Source organism: Chroicocephalus ridibundus, chromosome 5 (assembly GCF_963924245.1).
Source record: "Chroicocephalus ridibundus chromosome 5, bChrRid1.1, whole genome shotgun sequence".
Classification (NCBI taxonomy): Eukaryota; Metazoa; Chordata; class Aves; order Charadriiformes; family Laridae; genus Chroicocephalus; species Chroicocephalus ridibundus.
In genome coordinates this window covers 54,049,591-54,071,152 of record NC_086288.1, presented here as the reverse complement: position 1 = coordinate 54,071,152, position 21,562 = coordinate 54,049,591, and the positions used below count along the sequence as shown (strand labels likewise).

Genomic DNA, 21,562 nt, shown 5'->3' with positions numbered 1-21,562 from the left:
TCCCACTGAACCGCACTGGGATGTAGCGGGGGAAAATCTTGTATGCTGTGTCACTTGTCACCTCCACAGCTGCTGGAGATCCTCAGTGAAATCCAAGACGTACATAAGCGTTTGTAAGTCCAGGACCTTTCTGTCCTATTTCAAATGACTATCAAGAGTTTCTGGGAAGCAGCACTATGAAATTTCAGCTTAAATCTATTAACACAGTATCCATTCGGCTCACCAAAGACTCAGCCACTGGCACTGGAATCCTTTGTAATTTCAGTCAACAAAAGACAAAATAGCAGACAACAGAGAAATAAAGTAACATTTGGGGCAAAAGGTCTCACAGTAGAGGCAGTGGCAGTTTCTCAAGTACTTTGAAAGCCTCACACATAAGGTATCATAAAACAGAAAAAGTATTTGGGGGAAAAAAAAAAAAGAGGTCCTCAGAATTTGCACTTTTTTTTTTTAATTCTGCTACTTGGATAAAAGAAAACAGAACTACTTTTTTTTCCCATCTTTAGGCTATAAGTTTGCACAACTGGCACTGGTCTTTCAAAAAAATCTAGTTTTTAAATGAAACGTAACTTCATGTAGAAAACATACCTGCAGACAGCACACACAAAACAGTCTGGGTGGTAGGTTTTGCCCAGTGCTGAGACCACTTCTCCCTCAATGAATTCATCGCAACTGAAGCACCGTGTGCCATAGAGTCTCTGGTAGTCCAAAGTACAGATGTAGTCGCCCTGTCTCACAAAAAATCCTCCTTGAGCCAGGTCACATCCACAAGCTGCAGGAAGAGAAAAGGCAGACTCAGAAGGCTAGAAAAGCAAAGCTCGCTCTCTAAGATGATACTGATTTTTCATCTATGATCAGTATGGTTCCTAGTGGAGTATTTTAGCATTTCAATATATAGGCTTATGATCACAGAACAGTTGTGCCTCTGAAAAAACACTATTTTTATAGTAAATTACATCAGTGATGTATTTTGTACACTAATAGTCTGGATTTATTCCATTTATTCCATGTAAAAATATTAACCTCAGTGCAGAGGCTGCTAGCACAGAGTCTTCAGGAGTTGAGTATGAGCTAGCATATACAACACCCGTCACATTTAATAGGTTAAAGGAAATGCATAAAGGACATAAACCTTCAAAATCTAAAGCACCAATGCTACAAAGAATTGTCTCTGAGAGATCACAATTGTCCGATATTCCTCCTAGACACAAAAGTAGTTAAATACTGCTCCCTCTAAAGACAGGGTCTGATGTGCGTGGCAACTGCTGTAAACTTCTACAGGTTTACAAGATCCTTTTTTAATAAAAATCTTACATTTACCTGACAAATGTCACCCACCCACCATGAATTGGAGGGATCTCCAGAACTACCTGCTCCTGGCAAAAGTAGAGTTTTTAATCCTATGCTATATTTTTTAAGCTAAATCTGCAGTTGATTAACCAGAGGCTTGTGAGACTTTTCAGGGGCTTTCTCCATTGCACCAGGGATGGAGCTCGGCTGGTATTTGGAGAACATACAAAATGGGAAAGGAGAGATAAAACAGTCTGGCTGAAGTCATATAGAACTAGATAGAGATGTAGAAGATGACCCTCATCCATATTGACCAGGATCTTTGAAAACAGACTTGAATTGGTTTATATGGAGAACTGGAATTCAAAATAGTGAGTTATTCTGCTGCTGTGCTGACTACTACTTAATGTTAAAGCATCACACTTGTTACTACATACTTCTGCTCCTGGGGGATGTGCATGTAGGGAAGCACTTCCATCAGCAAATGATGCCTACAGGCAAACGAGGCTGAACAGACGATGGCAGCAGTGTCACTACTCGCATGCAGCAGAAGAGTGGGAATGTTGCTTAACAAATTTGGGCTGCATGTACAAAACACTGCAGAGCTGCTCGGTGCCTTGGCCCCAAAATAGCAAAGGTACCTAAATGTTTGAAGTTCAAGACTAAGATTTCTTCTTAGGTACCTGAGAGTCCACAGGCACTTCACTTTTTAAACGTAAAGCCCCCCAACTCACACCAAATCCTGTTTGCAATGCCAGGATCAGTCATCTTGCAAACGACGAGAAACGAGTCCAGCAGGCATGCTCAAGGAACAAAATAACACATACCCACAGCACAGAAACCCCAAGAAAGCACAGGATCCTGAACATTAATTCAAAACCACATCCAATCACTTGCCCTTTTTTTAACGTCTTTCTTGGTAGTTAGAGACTGCAGCACAGGAGGCCTGGGCTCAAGGCCCTCTTTAATCCCTAAGTGGCAATTTAAATCCTGATCTTTCTCCCTAGAGACGGCCCCAACAACTAGGTGACAGAAAACAACAATCACACTGAAACTGTATTGGTATATGATCAAGAACTGAAGAACCATAGGTTAATTGACCTTTCTTATAAGTCAATTATTTCCAGTTATATTGCATTTGTCATGGACTACGGCTTAGATGATTTATCTTGCAATACATTGTTCACGTGCTTTATCTCACAGGCTTAACACAATCACTTGAACATTTTTTCTTCCTCGCTCTTGCTCTTATTTTTACTAAGGACATGCTTTTTGAACAGACTTTTCAAAACTATGGCATGACTTGGTGAATATGACGAGTTCCTTTCAGTCTATGTATTTCAGCTAGGTACGTACTGGTGTGACAGAAGCACAAATCAACGATGGATTTAAGATGATGCTGAACAGCACGCTGAGCTGATAATAACGATGCACCACAGTAGTTCTAAATTGTATCATACAGTGTTTAAACTTGCAGAATAGACCATAAGAGAAAAAAGCTAAAGGACATAATTGTGTTTCTGAAGCAAGCAGGGAGGGGTTACGTCCCTATAGAGTATTTCTTTGTGCCAGTAGTGGCACATCTTATTGCAGCGCACCTGAACAAAGCCGCCAAGAACCGCTTTGAGCTGCAGGGCAGGCACCGACCGACGCGCTTTGGTCTGTGCCACCCAAGGGGGACTTGGAGCTGGGCTTTCATGACAAGAGGAAGATGAGGAGTTGATCGTGTACCCACAAATTACCTGCCACTGCTCTGTCATGCACTCTTGCCACTACTCACCTACTAAAATAAACAGTAAGCACAAGCAAATCTGTACTTTTTTACTGACGACGTGGGTCCTCAAGGGAGGCCAGGCAGACCCTGTTTCACAGCTGCTAAAGGGCCTCGGTGGGAGGTTGGGCCAGGTGGGTTGGCGACAGCCCTGCCACTGGTGTTTGATGGGACCCTGTCTCACCCCGAAGGTATCTGCCTTTCTCTCTGCTGTCACCTAGGTTACAATTACCGTGGCTCAGTGTGTATTACTCCAAAGCAGTTCGCACCAATGTGCTTAATCCTGGCTTCTTGGCAAACCCGGCAGTGAAACTGTTCACCCAAAGCGAGACAGAAAAACAAGATATTTGGACTTCAAAATAAAAGCTGAGCTTGGCCTTCACTCAAGCCCCTTTCTGCATTGCCATCACTTCAGCCTCCCTGTACACAAAGAGTGGCTGAATTCAGGAAAGAGGAACACACAAATTGTTCCATGTTCATCTGAACAGCAGAACAAAGATTAAGAATTGTTTTCTAGCTAAGTTGTTTTAATACCTGTTACTGTACTTTCCAATTAATGTTAACAGCCTGACAGTCACAACAGGTACGCTGCAAGTGAACCACATGCCACAGTAATGGGTTCCTCTACTGGCTTTCGCTACACACTGCACCAGGGTGACATTCATACGAGAAATAAAGTAGACCGTGAGAAGGAAAAACAACTTACCAACATACTTGCTCCACAATCCAGAGTCAATGATTTCATTCCTGCAAAGAGCTACTTCAAGACACGTGACTTTCTAGATAAACAAAGTGCTGTATATCTCACCTACCTAGAGCAATAGGTAGGATAGAAAAAAATTAACAGGATGAAATTCTAATTAGGTAATTGGCCAAGGGGGAGCTGACAGTGGTTTGTGAAGAAGGGGGAAGCCCAGTCCCAAGGAAGACTATTAGTACAGCTGATTAATGACTAAGCAAAACGCCAATAGGAATAACATTCTTGCTACAACAAAGCAGACCCATGGCAATGAAGAAGGCTAATGCCCCAGAGCACGTAGGCACTATTGGCACAGAAGGGCATCTGGATACAAGGGGAGTTGGAAACCTTGAGACACGGAAAAGGGATTTACTTTACACACACAAGGTGAACCATCTTCCATTCAAAAAGGAGCAACAAAAAAAACTTCCTTTCTGAGTGGCAAAAGGAAAGAAAGATTTGTAAATAGGGGCAATCACAGGACAAGTACAAGTCATTAATGTTTTGGAGCAATAAGAAAGGATGCGCTGGGCCAAGCAGGTCCCACAGAACCACTTAGTACTAACGATGGCAAACCTTGTGAGCTCTCATCTAGCGCACAGGGCGTAACTTGCTCAGTTATTTCCACAAAACACCAATTCACAGCAGAGCAGGGCTATCAGGACGACCTACAGAATGAAAGCCTATTTTAAGAGACAAGTAGAACTTGGCTTGTTTAGCTTAACGAAAAAACCCAAACAACTAATACCTCAACATACAGCTGAGGTTTAAACAGAGCGAGTTAAAGAAAAGATGAAGAGCTATTTAAATACAATGAGAATGTTGTCACAAGAACAAGTGAGGAAACCCTGGCTGCAAATTAATAGAAATGTTTCTAACCATCACAGGGAAGAGGCTGTGGAACAGCATCCCAGTAAGAATGAAAAAAGATGGAAAAAAAGGCCTAACATCTCTATAGCTTTGGAATGAAGTTTGGGCAGTATTAAGAAGGGATTACGAGATATGGTTAAAATATTAGCCTAAAGAGACTATCTTTTAAAGGATAATGAGAGAGATCGTAGAATAATAAAAAGCATCAAATGCGAGACAAGATTGGATGAAATTAGAAAAAAAAATAATTCTTTTTAAATTTCTTAGGGTTTGGGTACCTTAGACCCAATACCATCCATAAAATATAAGTATCAACATTCAAAAACACAGTTCTTGTGTTTAATGCTTCTGCTTAATTAAGCAGATGCATCTGTCATCCTCCATAAAATCAGTGCTTCGCAAACATTACAATATAAAAAAAAAAATCCAAATAGTTTCATTCAACTGTTCCCTGATACTACATGAAATTTCAAGTCCTCGAATTCTCTGGTTACAGCACAAAATGCACGGGGGAAATAAGGAAAGAAGCTGTTTCTTTTTCACTGACAGTACTACCCTCTGTGTAATACAGTAGTAGAAATAAACTGACGTCTAAATAGGTATAAATTTATTTGGAACCAATTAGATTCGTAACAAATTGAATTGAGACTAGTGGCCAACATGCTTATTCTTCTTCAGAGATTTGATAACCTCTTCCGCTCAGCAAGGCTATTAAATCTCCTGATGTACGTCAATACGACTACTGATTCAGTTTAGTGCAAGAACGTTTTTTATGGCAGAGGATTATAATTTTCTTGAATATTTCTTTTATAAAGCCAGCCAATTCTATGTCACTAAAAACATAACTTCTGAAGAATTTAGCTGAAGTAGTCTTACATGTGCTATATTAAAGAAAAATATTTTTTCCATTACAGGTTTTAAATGAAAACAGGCTTTTCACGCAAAAGCATTAGGTACACTGCAAAACACGTCTTCAGAGACAAAAGCTGGGATGAAAAGACTTCAAACAGGCATAGCCATCACACGAGTTTTTATCTGTATCAGTGATACCACTTTTGATACAGGTTTTCAGTGTTTTAGCGTTGCAAGCGGTTTCGAAAACCATTTGTATCAAACCTCAATGCCACATTTAGCCCCTTAATCTCAATTCTTGTCAATGGTTATTAGTTCTTCTAGGGTTCCCTTCAGACTGATTAGCTATAAGCAAAACTCCTAAGACAGAGAGTCCATTAATGCATTTTTGGCACAGAAAAGTGAGCAGGGTGGGCTTTTGGCCCTTTCTTTCCATCTTGTTTTGGCACATGCCTGTAACAGAGACCACATACATGACAGTTCACAGAGGCACTACCCTCTGCAAAGTCTTTGTATTTATTCATGAATGAAGAAAAACCTAGCTCATAAGTGAATCTGGAGCACAGGAGGGAGTCTCCGTCGTTATACTCTCTCCCTGTTACCCACTGACTCTGCAGGACAGGGGAAGTCACAGCTTTTCCACAAGCCAAATCTTCCTCCCCTGCTCTTCACACATCACTCCACCACCAGCTATGCTCCACCAGCCACAACTCGAGTCGCAAACTCTCGCACGCTCCTGCATTCTTTGAACCATCTGGTATAATTTAACTCGACACCCAGCTGACCCAGAGGAGAACACAGGGATTCCAGTTAAATACTGGCTTGGATATTAAAATAGTCCCAATTTAAAGCTGAGAAGAGTAGCTCTGAAAACAGACCCATTAGCCATCCCTCGGATGAGATGCTGTGCCCCTTGCCACTCCTTACACGGACAGAGAGACTGCCCAGCGGAGATGATCCTGCACACCTGCAGAGACAAGAAACCAGGGAAAGGAAAGCTGGAGGAAGTCTAGGGAGCACGTTTGAAGGCAACTACCAGATTTTACTCTCCTAGAACAGGAAAAATCAGCGTTATGTCACAGATCCACTCCTACCCAACACTTGTCATCCAAAATGAGTATCTGGAGGTAGGGTTATTTAAAACCCAGAAACAGTTTCCAACCATTACTGACATTCATTTCAGTGAAGCAAGAAAAGCACTGCAGACATAGCAGTTATGATAATGAAGAGACCAACACTGAGTAACTCAGCTGCTTGTCTTGGTATTACCCTGCACGCCAAGGCAATGCCCCATCCAGAACAGTTAGGAGCTTTAGGAGTAATTTTTAAGTAGTGAATAAATGAGTCTTTGTCCCCACTTATGGTATTTGGCAGCAAGCTGATACATGAAGATGCTGTGGGACTTGAGGTGGAAGATTGCCACACCATTTCTGAGGAGGGTACTTCAGGACAGCCTCTCTGACAACTCAATAATTACACTCATTAAGATGGTTTGCAGTTACCTGACACCGATACACCCCATCTAGATCTGAGGGTTTCCTTTACTTGCTTAGAAACACACTACTTTGTCCCCCAGCCCAGTGTCTGTAACAGCACCTGGAGCACTGTCATTTATGCTGTGTGATTTCACAGTCAATCTAACTCCATAATTCTTTATTGCCTACAACCCATAAAAATAAATAGCAGCAACAGCAATTAATTAATGTGCTTTAAGCACGTTGCTAGCCCGCTGTTGTATGTAATCAGTATTCCACTTGCACTGCACGAGTATAAAATGCATCTCTCTCTTCCTTGCTGGTAAATGAGCCTACTGAAAGTAGATTAATTTTTTGTCTGTGTGCTGGGCCTGGAAAATCAGCTGTGTCCTGAGAGGCTCCAAGGATGCTACACTCGCTGTGCTGCTGTACACTACGGCAGGTTGTAACAGTAAACGCACTGGTCTTGTCATCCAAACGGTGCCATTTTGCTTTCAGCCTGTGAGATAATCAAGTGTTTTGCTGATCAACCTGCAATTGCATGTCTGAAGCCTATTTTTTTCCTCCTGTTTGTTGCCTGACGAAAGAGACCAAGAGTGAATCCAACACAGGAGAGAGAGGCAGAGACCCTGAATATAAAAAAAAGGAACAAAGACCCATTCATAACATTGTTACGGAGAAAACAAGAAAGATCTTTGCTTGTTCAGAGATAAATAAAATTTTTCTTCCTCAGCACTGCAGCTTTATGTCCATTTCTACTATTTTCCTCCATCTCTGAGATGGACGCTGGTGGCTAAGATCCCAAGAATGACATGTAATTTGTTGTTGACGTAATTCTCTTCCGGCAGCTAAACTGCATATCTTCATACACCATTGATGCAGCCTGAAAGCCCATTCTCCAAAAGACCATGATTATACGTGGAACACTCCTCCTGGCCAGAAGAGCTGTGAGAAGCAATAGCAACCACCTGGCAACCTTCCACCGCTACAGCTTTGACTTAACTTCAAACTGATCTGCAATTAACTTACAGCAGTCTAAGCCCGTTTCCAGAAGAGAACTGTCACTGTGACACTCGTTCTGTTGCGTGCTCTGGTGCTGACGAGTCCACGTAAGCATTTTACAAAGGTCTTGGGGAAGTCTTCCCCCGATGGAGTTTGCTGACCATGCAAAGTCTGCATGGGAATATCACCCCACTCGCCCTCTTGGACAATTCACACCTGAAACTTCTGTCTATAGGTGAGGAAGCAGCAAGACAGAAGGAACCTTGCTATGGTATATAATCCAATCACTCTTCCTAGGTGGGAGTAATTACACCCAAGTCTTTTCAAGCAGATGTCCGTGAAATCAAGAATACTCAAGCCTGTCAGTCACTGGCAATATTTTAGCTATAATATCTGAAATACCAGCTATAATATCAAGGACTGGAATCTCACCTCATTTTGTTACAGTCTGGGTAAACGAAAATAGGAGTATGCAGCACCACGAAAGTCAAGGCAGACCTGCTGGCTCAGGAACTGCAGGAAAGCAGACAGTTCTGCCAAAGGAAAACCAGACCAACTTTCTAGAGTGGGTAAGATACAGAGAAGCACGGGCTATGTCTTATCCGTCTTACAACACTTCACATGCATGTGTAGCACTGATAAAGCTATAAAGGATATAGCATACAGGACATCTACACAAGCTCTCGGCTAGACTGGCCGTGATACCCGTAAATTAATTTGTGGAGTACACACGTCAGTGCAGGAAACCCCTTAGAGATTCAGAATGCTCTTATGAGACTGACAAAACATTAACAACGCAGGTGTACTAATTAGAACGAAAGGGAGTTTGGGGAGTTTCTGTGCACTATGTAACTCGACTCCTATAATTTATGGGAACACACATCTAGTAATTTTTGCATTACAAAGTGAAGTAGAATTAGCCAGTAGTTTAAAGACAGTGTCACAGCCCTAAAAAAGCTCTCCGATGGTGTTAAGGGTGAGAGAGATCCTCACAGTATTACATATGTGGCTGTTTCAAGCCACTGAAACAACTCCCAGGAAAATTGGAAAAGTTATCCAGTTTATATTGATTTATTATCTTAAGGAATCAATCCAGTTATTTAAAATTTCTAAGTATGCTAAAGAGATCTAAGAAACAGAGTAATGTGTTTTAATCCATTTTCAACCTAACAGCATCTTAAGTGCTTATGATGAAATACTGCTGTCATTTGTCAGACTAATTAAAACAGTTTGCTTTTTTATTTCTTTTTTTGAAAAACATGTAAAGCAACAATATTAAATATTTTCTGATTTTTCATAATGATGCTTTGGGTGCCAGTTACAGGTTTGCAAATTAAGTGCTTGCTCTGACTATGCACAGATATGGCAGATGGTCTTGTGTTAATGAGTCGCAGAAAGCGGGAGGTGGAATAACACCACTGTGGCAGAGATGAATTTTATGCAACAACTCTCTGGCTCTCCATGCAGCCTTCACGTCACCTTAGTACCTCGAAACGCCCAGTAACTACTCCATCGCGCTGGCTGTATCCCTGCTGTATCCCCATGTGAAAGAACACGACACAGATAGAAAGTTCCCCTGCATAAAGGCATTCTTGCACTGGTATTTTTTTTGCGTGGGGAGAAACTTTACCCTAAGAAGAGAACTTGAGTAATTCAAAAGAATTACAGGCTCTTCATGGGGGTGACACTATCGAATGTGGGCAGAAATTATATATGCTCAAAACTGCCTTATCTGAATAATAACTTTACTGCCTGCAAAGCCTGTGTTTCCATCCAAAAGCTTATCTAACAAACATCAGGCATAATTTCCAAATGCATTCAATTTTGTCCTGGTTCTACTTTGATTTCAACCAAGGTGAGTTTTACTACTCTCCATTTATTTGGTGCCTTTGTCTAAATCTACCTGTGTACTCCCAGCAAGGTTAAGGACCTCTCCCAGTGAGGAACAAGCCCTCCACAATGCAAACGCCTTCTGCACATGGCTGTATCTGTAGTTTGGATTGTCCCTCAAATTTCCGCAATTACTGCTTTGAAAATCCTATCTATGTTTTTAAGGAGCACTTGAATTTCTAGCACAACTTACCAGTCTTTGGAATAGAAGGATATAAATAAGGAGAAAAGCAAGGCAATGAAAAGACTAAAGAAAACTGTATTTGTCCATTAGTAAGAAGGTAAAGCAGGAGTATTATGGGTATAAAGAGTAGAGTAAGCATTGTATAGCTTTACTATGCCCAAAAAACCCTAAAACCCCAGAAACTTTGTGTCTTTCAATGAGATAAATCAAGTTGGAAAGGAGAAATGACAGAAGCTTGGCTTCCTGGGGTGGATGGATGGACGGACAAATAGGTAGACAGATAGATAGATAAGCTTTATTGCAATGTTAGGAAGATATTCCTTTACCAATACTCTTAACAGTGATTCCTCTCCTGTCCCTTTCCCATACCTTGCTAATGTTATGTTATCTCATGAAAGATACTCTTCAAAAATTCGACACTTTGGATGAAACGTATGCCATAAAATAAAGCTTTTGCTGAAGCGCTGATGTGATTGGTACAACCAAGACATGGGAAGCTGCAGAAAGTTCTTTATGAATCCAAAGAAAGGCTGCAACTAAGAAGGACGTGATCAAAACAACAGAAAAACTAACAGATTACTTCACGATTGTGAAAGTTCACTGATGAAAAAGTGTTTTCATGCTTAAATTATTGAGTTGCTCTTGGAAAGTTAGTGATTAATGATTTTTAAAGTTTAAGTTTAAAAATCTCAAAACCACAATGTAGAACTACTGGCCGCTGCATTAAATCCCTTTTTGCACAAGCAAAAGTGATATTAATTGTCATTATCATTATTTCAATTAAATAAAAAATTAAGTTAACGTGACATTGGTAAGTCAGCCTGTCCTGGTTTGAGGTAAAACACAACCAATTTTCTGATTTGTAATTTTTACTTTTTAGCTGGGCCTCTTCTAACTGGCTGAAGTCTGAAATTAACAGTATGTTGTTCAGAAACTGTTCACTCTCAGAGTGATAAGACCTGACTATACCAAGGAATGGTATGCACAGAGGCTCTTGCGTATACTTGCTGCTGTAACAACCAAGGCCAGCTAACTCTGCTATTTGCCCCGTTAGAGGGTCGGAAATGGAGAAGCATAGAGGGGTCCCACCTGCAGGGAAGAGCGGACAGGACAGGTGACCCAAAACTGACCAACAAGGTATTCCATCCCATCTGCATCACGCTCAGTAAAAAAGCTGAGGGATCAAAGGGGCAAGGCTGCTCTGGTTCACACTCTTTCTTCAATGGCTGACATCCAAGGAGGACCCCATCTGCTCGCCTGCCTTTGATCCCGATGTGAGCATTTCTGACTCTAGTTCCAGAATTCAGCTCCCGTCCATCGCTGACTCCAGTCTGGGAATTTCCCTGTGTCTGCTGGTGACATGATTGTATATATTGTACACTTTTTTAAAAAAATTATTATTCTATTATTATTTACTATTTTCTTATTTATTATTATTTTCATTAAAGTAGTTTAGTTCTTTTTCTAAACTCTTAAATCTCCTTATCTCTTCCTCTCCTCTCTGAGGAGAGGTGGGGAGGGGGGGAAGGCCATCTGTCATTCTAATTGGCCAATTCGGCCAAAACCATGATACTGCCCCAAACCCACCACACCATCCAAGCCAGGCTCAGTATGAGAATATTGCATAGAAAGTGTAGTTTTTCCTATTATACCAAGTTAATATGATTTGGGACCGCAAACTCATAAAGTACCTGGGAAGTGATGGGCACGTTGCTGAGAGCACCTGATGAACACGAGCCCCTGCTGCCTCCCCAGCGCCTAAGATACCACACATGCCATCAACTGCTTGGCCAAAAGTTGGGACTCCGAAATTTTACTAGTGAGCTTCCCATAAATGACTCCCATTCTGAAACGTGAAACCCTGCAGCTATGTCCAAACGCGAGCCCCTCAGATTACACAGCATAGCTTTTAACATATTTATATCCTAGCAGACGCATTTGATCTAACAAACAAATCACTCCTACTACCGAGTTACTTGATGTTTTTAACCTTTTTACTGAATATTCTGTGTTAGCCCTTCCTGTTAACATGGCTTCGCCAAAATGATGTAACTCAGGGTTATGTTGTATGTTCTACTGAAAAAATGTTGTAGAGTGATACATCCAGCCCAGGGCTTTTTAACCATTCCCAGGAAAATGGAGTTCCACAACAATCAGACACACTGACCCACAGAACCACACACCCAAACCCAGCTGAAGATGTGATATGTTCTAACGGGTTAATTAAACAAATAGATGAAAACTCACAGGGAAAAAAGCATACTTGAAACTGCTAGCCGTGCTGCCGTGGAAGACCTCACGTGCTGCATCCACAGCAAGAGAGCAATCCAGGGAATTTTGAATAGGTGTAAAACAAGACAGACACACACATAGCAAAGCTGCTATAGCGCAATGGTCATGTTTTTACATCTGCAGCTCAGACTGCAAGCTTGCTTCATTTCATCAAGTTACGGTTCTTCTCACATACGAGTAATCTTGTACAAAGAACAGCTTTTTGCAGGACTGCACGGATTTTTCCCATTTAACTAGGATGGGGGCTGCAGGATTTTTGCATGCAAATCCATTTGCAAACATGCTATGGATTGTCCATCATTTGGTCTGCTAGAGCAACTATATAAAACACTATAAAGTGTAGTTTCTGATTTTATAAAGCTATAGTAATCAAATTATCCAGACCACCTAAAAACACTGGGGTTTGATTCACACTTCCAATATTTCCTAAATGCTGTATGTGGCATAGGTTACTGTTACTTTGGAAATGTTGGGATGCTATCACATCACAGAAAAGGTAGTTGTTGACAAACACTCCTAAACCAAGGTAATTTCTCTCTTTACGAAAGATCAAAGAGGCTACCCAGAATAATGTAACTGCAGCACCTACATCTCTCCTACATACAACTCTACATTAGTCCGTCTCTACTGGCTCACTAAATTAAACTGTTGTAATCGAGCTCCAGGTGAGTATTTGCCTGACACCAAACCCTCTATGAGAAGCAGTCCTGACCTGACAGACACCCGCAGAATTAACTAGATAAAACAATTTGTTTTAATTTGACAGTCTGAGTGAACAATATTTTATCACCTTTTGTCATTTTCCGTGGTCCTTCTGTTACAGCAGTAACAAATAATAAGAGAGTTTGCAAACATGGGAACCAAAGCCCTTGAAGCCTAACAAATAAAATGTTTGCCTTATATTTCAGAGGCATCTACTTTTATTATAACTGCATTTTTATTAAAGCTGATTAAAATGGGAGATATTTTAAAGTAAAGACTGAGTAAAAATTTGAAGTGAGACTAGATTGCATGTCCCCTACAGCTTTTTACTAGCAGATTAGATGCGCACCTTAACAAGAAATAATATATATGAATAGATATGAGTATAAACCTTATTTATAATGCCTATTTAACTCCATAAGTCCTCCTAAACTTTGATACTGAGTAAAACTAGCAGATGTTCACAGTATTGCTATGGAATTTTTTAATCTGGATGTACATCTCACCATCTTGAATAAGGACAAGAATCAGTCAGCACTTGACTATTTGATTTTTAAAACTTAGATTTCTTTAGAAGCATTATCTGGGAAATTCAGGAAGAACTGGGTGGGAATGAGTGGCTCTATACTGACCTTCCCTGGGTTTGCACAGTTATATCATTTAACTGAAATACAGAAGGCACCTACGTACTTGCTGTTACCATTCTGAAACTCACAGTCCTCGCAGGAATAATCAGACAGCAGTAAGGCAATATAGAAAACTACCTTTCTACCTTGAAAAAAAAAATGAAGCAATTCAATGTTTAAGCCTCCCAAAACCTCATAATTTATCCAATGCTACCAAATAAAGGGTTTCACATATCACACGTATTCAAAAAGGTATGCGTGACTTCTTCCAGTATAATATCATTTGTCACCGATCAAGTCATATAAACAGATGTCAAAGACCTCTGGACACCCTCTCAAAAGACAGTAATTTGCACGTCTTCATGGGCTCTTTGTCAGTTTGTGGTCTCTGTCATCATACATCTGTAAATACTGGGAGAAGGAACATAGTTTTCTGCAGTTTTACAAGTATTAAGGTTTTCTGATGAAGGCTATGAGATGGTTCAACATGGAGGCAATCAACCTAAGCAGGCGGGCAGCAGGCAGCTTAGCGGGGCGATGCAGCCAGCCCACACGTGGGGATTATCTGTCCCGGGACTGTCCTGCAGCTGCGCTGGACGCAGGACACACAGCCCCTTTCGAGGCGCTATCTTTGGCAGATGAGGTGAGAGGGGGAAAACTGCATCGCTGAGTACCATCAAAATAAATGCACAACAGGGAGGAGTCAATTGTAAGGTAAATATATTCCCAGGATCATCGCTCTGCCCATGCACAACAGCCCAGCAGCATGACGAGAAAAGCAGTGCAGAACAGGGGTCACGGCATGAACCTCTCCTCCAAGGCTGACAAGAGGTAAGTGGTCAATTGACCAGGAGAACTGAGTACCATTTATGGTTTTTTGCTAAATCCTAACACATTAACTATATTTTTTTCATCCCTTGATTTGAGCACATGATTAAAAACCCCAATCACATTTGCCTAACCTGATTTTTTCCCCTGTATGTTAGCTAGTGAAATGTATGTTCAGTGCTCTGTTCTGTTCCTAAGCTCCTCTCATTTAACAACGTGGTAAATCCACACTAGAAAGCAACTAACACTTCTTGAGCAACAAATAAAACCCAGAAACAAAACAAAAACAGATACCAAAAGGATGCCAGCAAATTGATGGAAACCCCTGAAAAGTGATAAAAGGAATTATGGCATTTAAATAATGAGAGGGGAAAAAATCCCAACCATGTGTGCAAACTTATCACTTCGCAAAGTGATTAGTAAAGGGGAATATCAGTACTCCAAGAGCCCTGACACCAAGAAGCAGTTCAACCATGCATCTCTGACACTACCTCCTGTGCCAGCTGAGTCTGATGGGCGGCTCACAGGCACTACCCTGCTTCTTGCTCATTAACATCGGGATTTTTCCTCTCGTTTTATCCAAGATCTGCCCAAAGCAAACAAACTCCTCCCTATCTCTTACAGACAGGTAGGGGCAATGCAGCTTCAACAGGACATTCTTCATCATCTTCTGCATGGGGGTGGGAAAGAAAGCTTCCACACTGCCTAAATTTGGGATCAGGGAATAGTTTCAGAATCCGCCTGGTACATTTGCAGGTGACCAGGCAACTTCTAAAAGGAGATGCCCTACAAAATGAAAATGTGGATGTATAATTGTGTCTGGTTCCTCCCTGTGGGACTTGTCAACGTTTTCTCATAGCAGATCTGTATAAAAGAGGGCTTGGATTCATCAAGATAATTACATGGAGCACATATCAGTATGTTACTGAGGCTTCATGCAGGAGACAAGACTCCTGAATAATAAGTTAGCTGCCATAAGAACACATGGCTTTAAAAGAGTTTGAAAGATGTATGTACAGGTATCTACAGGTGTTATGTATGGAGTAAACCAAGTAGTTACCCCCCCAAAAAACCCAAAAAACACAGAGGATCACACTGGGATTCAAAGACCACATTCCAACACAAGAGAGTCGGAGCAGATGTGGCCACCGCCCACCCCACGGCACACATTAGAAAGCTGGGAGAGGGATAGTCTCTGAGTTTCTTTGTCAATGTTAATTCTCTCCTAACCCGGCACTGTGTTTCACTATCAGTTCTCTCAACCTGTTCTTCATCAGGTCACAATTCTAAGTAAACTCCACAGGTTTATATCCATTCAAGTCATACTCTACTTTTAGGATTTAGGATGTTTACAGTCTTAGAGTAAGCCGTCACAGAGTTTACAGTAAATCCTTTCAGGCATGAATTGCACTGTAAAACACGTTTGTGAAGTTTCCAGGACCATGAAGTCACACGCCCAGTGTTAATGCCCTACTCATAGGAACAGCTGTCACAAACACTTACCTTTGCAAACAAAGCACTTAATATGGAAATATTTGTTCTGAACTCTCAAAACTTCTCCTTTGCATGGGTTTCCACAGTTATTGCAGAGAATTGCAGTACTTGATGGCTTCTCCAGTTGGCTATGTACAGCCTGGGGTTGTGAAACTGCAAGGGAAGACAAAAGACACAGAGCATTTTAAAGGTTGTCAGATGCACCTTCTGTAAGACCTACAAATAATGACAACACCTGGGACAGAACAAGTCAAGCAGATAAAACCTTTTTAACTTCTGGTATTGGCCAGCACAGGAGAAAATATCTGCTAAGGGAGCTGAGCCAAGCTTCTCATTTCATAACTTTCAAAGCTCATGCCTGCAAACATTTCAAACATAAACCAGAATTGCTTATGAAGAATGCCCATGACCAAGTCTTGAGAGACTCCGCCTGAATTCCAAAAAAAAAAAAAAAACACTTTCTTGCCTTTTCTCTTCAAGAAGCCAGACTATAGATAAAAGGCATTGGTTTTATCCAAAATACCTTTAATGGGACTTAGTAACTATTACACTGGGAGCTACTGATCTTTAAAGTCCAAGGTAATTAATTGCCTTTTAAACTGATCTTAGGATAGAAATACACTTCTGTAGATGTTCTGAGTTCATACTTCTGAAACATTGACATCGCTGTAAACACCACATTAATATCATCATTAAACAAAGGTTGCTGTCATTTTGTAAGAAAACCATGATTTCAAGAGATTAGGTTTATTTAGGTTAGTAAGATATTAAGTGAATTAAAAATTTGCTGCCATCTTGTGATGTAAATTAGAAACTGCATTTATTGGGCTGTTGATAATAAGAATATAAATTGGCATCACAATGTGTTATGTGGAACAGGTGGGATACAACCTTATTCTTGCAAGTCTGCTGCAATACTTGCATCAAATTTTATCACAGTGCACTTAGTCTAGAGAGCAAACATCAAAGCAGTTAATTATAAAAAGGCTATATTATAACTCAATAGACTTGGCTCTTTTCCTCTGTGAAGAACTAGTAACAGAAAAACATATCAAGCATTTCAAGCAAATTACGTATTTCATTACATTCTTCTGTAATGCAGCACATTTATTCTAAGGTCGGATTGCTTATTTCAAAGTGATTGAATTTTTTTAAATTTTAGCTTCAAACTTAACAATCAACCAGTCAAGATGGAGCAGCCTCTCATAGGCTGATACACTAAGTACGAATGGCAATCAGATATGTTTCCCTCCAGGGTTTAGTCACAGGATAATGCCACCACTGTGTAACCCCTCTCTTTCATCAACATTCAGAAAAACACTGGGAAATAGCTTTTTGTATGAGACTGCTGTGAAACAATTAATAAATTTGTAAGAGGCTGTGTTAAACTCAGACTGGTCAAGATCTTTAGTTTCTATTCCTATTGTAATATCAGAGATTCCATTTCAAAAAAAGGGCTTCTGAAAGAAAGAAAAAAAAAAGAAGAGGGAAAAAATCCACAAAACTGATTTTATTTAAAAACAAAGCAAAACAAAATGACACAACAACAAAACAACAGTAATGTCTATACCTTCACCATAGGTAGGGAAGATATACAGAGGCAGTGATGGTATTGTCTCTATGAACACAAACGATAATAAGCAACACCAAAATCAGTAAGTGAGCATCATCCAGCTCTTGTTCTCTAGCATCCGACCTTGCTGCTCTTCCTCCTTTATTCTCACCCTCATCCCCACCACCTGAACCCAATGGTGATACCTCAAAAGGCCTTTCCACATCCACCAACTTTAAGGAGACAGTATTTCAATGCGATGCTGAGCCTCCCACCCAGTCTTCAAGGGGAGTTTCGGCAAGTTTTGACCAAAACGGCACTTTCTACTCCTGTAAGTAAAGTATGTTTTTTTTTTCCCCAAGGAGATATGTGGGATTGAGCTGCCAGTAGCATTATTCACCACCCATTAGCATTCTGCCTTGTCTGCTGAAACTATGCATTTTGGGATTGTCAAAAGAGTCCTGCTCAAGGCAATGTGAACTTTGGAGCTATTACTGAAGCCCTGGTTATAATTAAGTACTTCTCCAATAAAAACACCACAGCACGACAGGCAATTAGAAGTTTATAGAAAGGCAGATGCTCAAATTTACACAGAGCAAATAGCACACACGGTTCAAGGGTCTGGCTTATTGTTGCAGGGTGTTTTTATTCCGCAAAAGAAAACAGAGGAAACCCTGAACTTTGCAAGACTTAAGTCTTGACATGAGAATTTCTCTTTACTGTAACCTGCCCAAAACAAACTACCCACCCTGAAAAAAAGAATCAACTCTGTAAGAAACCAAAACAGCGCATTTTCCTGAGTTACTTGGTAGAGTAGCTGCTAAAAGTTTATAACTACGGATAAAGCTTTGCTCCCTCCAGAGTTACTAACAAGCACCAAATTTGTAGCATTTAATTCATGGAAGACTTGACTTAGAAAGAGCTGACCACACCCAGAACATTTTGGCCTAAAAAGTTACATTTGAAATATAAAATTCTGATTGGAATGATTAAACATTTGCCCCTTTTTTCCACGCTCGACTCTTCCCATGGCTAAAGGCTTCCTCAACAGCATGTCTCCAGAGGCAGCAGTGCCTGGCTGGTGCAGAGGCACAGGGACGGCTGTGGTCCGGTCCCACAGCCAGGACAGTGCCCCAGCCGAGGAGTCCCAACGGCCACGCAGAGCCTGTGCTGGAGGGACCCAGGTGCGCTGCTGGAGCGCCCCGAGGCAGCCCTCCACACCAAACATACCCCTTTCCCTAAAGTGAAAATATTGTCATGTTTCCAGGGAAAACTTCATTTTTCTGCTTGTTTTCTTGCACCTGGGAGTTCATTGATGAACTTACTGCAAAGCAGCAGGAAACTGAAAATTGTTGTGACTTTGTTTTTTGAATTGTGAAAATTGTTGCAAGTTGATAATTGTTGCAAAGTGGCAGAGAACAGAAAGTTTTGCTTTACACATCGAACACGGTGCTCAGCGTCCAGAGCTAAAGGGCAGGGGGAATTCACACATTTGCTGCTCTTCAGGTCTCTGGATCAAGGTTCAGAACTCAAAAAAACCCAACAACTCCACGATAAAATAAATTAAAAAGGAAAGTATGTTGGAATTCTTCCAACCAATTCAGAATTCTTCCATTAATCTTCAAAGAACACAAATCATATTTAAAATATGCATGATAGAAAGATGAATAATTATTTCGCTTTCCTCTCAGTTCCAAACTAAGCTACTCTATTTCAACAAGACCCCAGTGGGAAAACAGTGCCTTTGGGCTCATTATAAAACTGTGCTTCTGAAGACAGTTTTAAATACTTATTCTTTCATCTAGCACAACAAAATTATGTTATTAATGATACATTAGTTTAAGTTTAAATATTTTTAAATATATTGTGCTTTATGATGAAATAACTGCTGGCACAATTTTGAGAAATAACTCTATTAGTCAAAATTTTAACTTAGATTTCAAATCATATTTAAGGAAAGATTTTTACATGGTAGTTTTCAGCATTCTACTTTTATGCCTTTATGTATCAAAACTAGTCTTTGAAGCAGCAGAAGATACAATCAACATCTTTAATGAGTGAAAAAGCAAATTACTGATGAATGTAATGATCTGAGATTACTCATCGGATCATAACTAACTAAAGAGCTCATCAAAAATTAAATGCTTACATTATACCCTGATTTGTAGAATTTAATGAAACTAGAAATTTCCTTCTTAAGTTTAAATGATTTTTTTCTGAGCGGAAATAAAAATGGATGCCTGATTCTCCAAATTTCCTTTTCTCCCAGACTGCATCATGCTCTAGCAGAGGTGTCTCCACCAATCTTTAAGTCCTAAAGGGATCTAACTGCAACTCACTTTTTGACAAGGACAAAAGCCAGCAAGAAATGAACTAGCAAACACTTTCCACAGCATTTCTTTGGTGTACAAGACCTGTCTGCTGGGGACATCCCTGCCAATACTCTTGCTAAATGTCCAGTGCTCACATATTTCTGATGTCAAGTCTCGGCCTCTCTCCAACAGGCTATGCAGTACATAATTCTGCAGGTCTGGATGAAGTAGGGCTTGTTGAAATAGCAATGGTTTGTTAAAAGAAAAAAAAAGTCAAATAAGATGCATTCCTCAGATTTACTTCCATACTGCTGGCTCAAAACATATGGACTTGCTGCAAGTATCATGGGGAAGAGGGAACGGTGGTACCACTCGTTACTAAAGCTGCATTACACACCTTACAGCAACTGTAAAGTGATGTTTTCAGTGTGCTTATATCTTTGCCAAACTTCAACTGTTCACAGAGACATTCACACTTGGTGTTCTCAAGCTTGCTTCTTCAGGGAAAGTTTGAGACGAACAGTTTAAGCTTTTTATAAAGATGAAGAAAAGAGAAAGGATAAAACATACTGGTTTTTAATGTTAAAAAGAAAGCATAGCACCTTGGTTTTGGAAGTACTTGGAGTAAAGGCTGAAACCTGACAGAGATGGACATTGTGACAGGTACACTAGATCCATGAAAATCCACAATATGTGGGCCAAAAAACACCCTTTGAATAAGCACAGTTCTTTTGGTATTGCTAGACTAAGTAGGATTTAACAGCAGTGGGGACCAGGATGAGGTGCCAGGGATGAGGACGAGATTTGGCTGAGGCAGGAGCATTTTGGAAGCAGCACAAGACAAGCCAATGGTGGTGGCAGAAGGGAGAAGATTTGCAAGTCTCTGGTCACGCTCCGCTCTGGAGCCTGGGATGGAAAACATCATCTTCTTTCTGCTGTGAGCAAACTGCTAGGGGAAATCAAACCCTTGGCAAAAGATCCCCTCTAGGACCAATCCACACAGAGGATGACAAACCCCTTTGCTATAAGGCTCTCTGACAGCCAAATGAGAGAAATTACAGACCCGATGAAGAAACACATGGCCAGAAACTGCAGAATTCGACACAGTCCTAATGCTTTTTCCAGTTTGGTGCATTTTGTTTTAACTTAGCATAAAACCCATAGAAGCCATAACTGAGTTTAGAAATCAAGTACTGAAAAGTTAAGAAGTGTCATGCTTAAGAATGTACATTCAACCTTGGATCAAACCTCAAATATGAAGTTCATTAATAAAGACTTCCATCTGCCTTTTTCAATATATGGACACAAACAAGGCCACATATCATATATACTCCACGTTATTTAACCCTGTTCTAAAAAAACCGTTGATTAGATTTACTGCTCTTGGCAATTACACAAGTCTAAAATGACAAAGGGCCAAATGACACAATTTAATATTAGAATCACAGAATGGTTTGAGTTGGAGAGGACCTTAAAGATCATCTAGTTCCAACCCCCCTGCCATGGGCAGGGACACCTCCCACTAGACCAGGCTGCTCAAAGCCCCATCCAGCCTGGCCTTGAACACTTCCAGGGATGGGGCATTCACAACCTCCCTGGGCAACCTGTTCCAGTGTCTCACCACCCTCACAATGAAGAATTTCTGTCTAATCTCTAATCTAAATCTCCCATCTTTCAGTTTAA

General features: G+C 40.6%; 1 protein-coding gene across 9 annotated transcripts in view; it reads right to left on the bottom strand.

Annotated features, from left to right (window-relative positions):
* The window catches only part of ABLIM2 (actin binding LIM protein family member 2), a 148,064-nt gene that overhangs the window by 92,276 nt on the left and 34,226 nt on the right, over positions 1-21,562 (bottom strand). For all 9 annotated transcript variants that reach the window (XM_063337143.1, XM_063337144.1, XM_063337145.1 and 6 more), the window contains exons 2-3: positions 16,025-16,168; positions 589-772 (exon numbers count right to left, since the gene is read on the bottom strand). In XM_063337143.1, the coding sequence (XP_063193213.1) occupies positions 589-772; positions 16,025-16,168 (328 nt within the window). The remainder of the gene's footprint in view (positions 1-588; positions 773-16,024; positions 16,169-21,562) is intronic.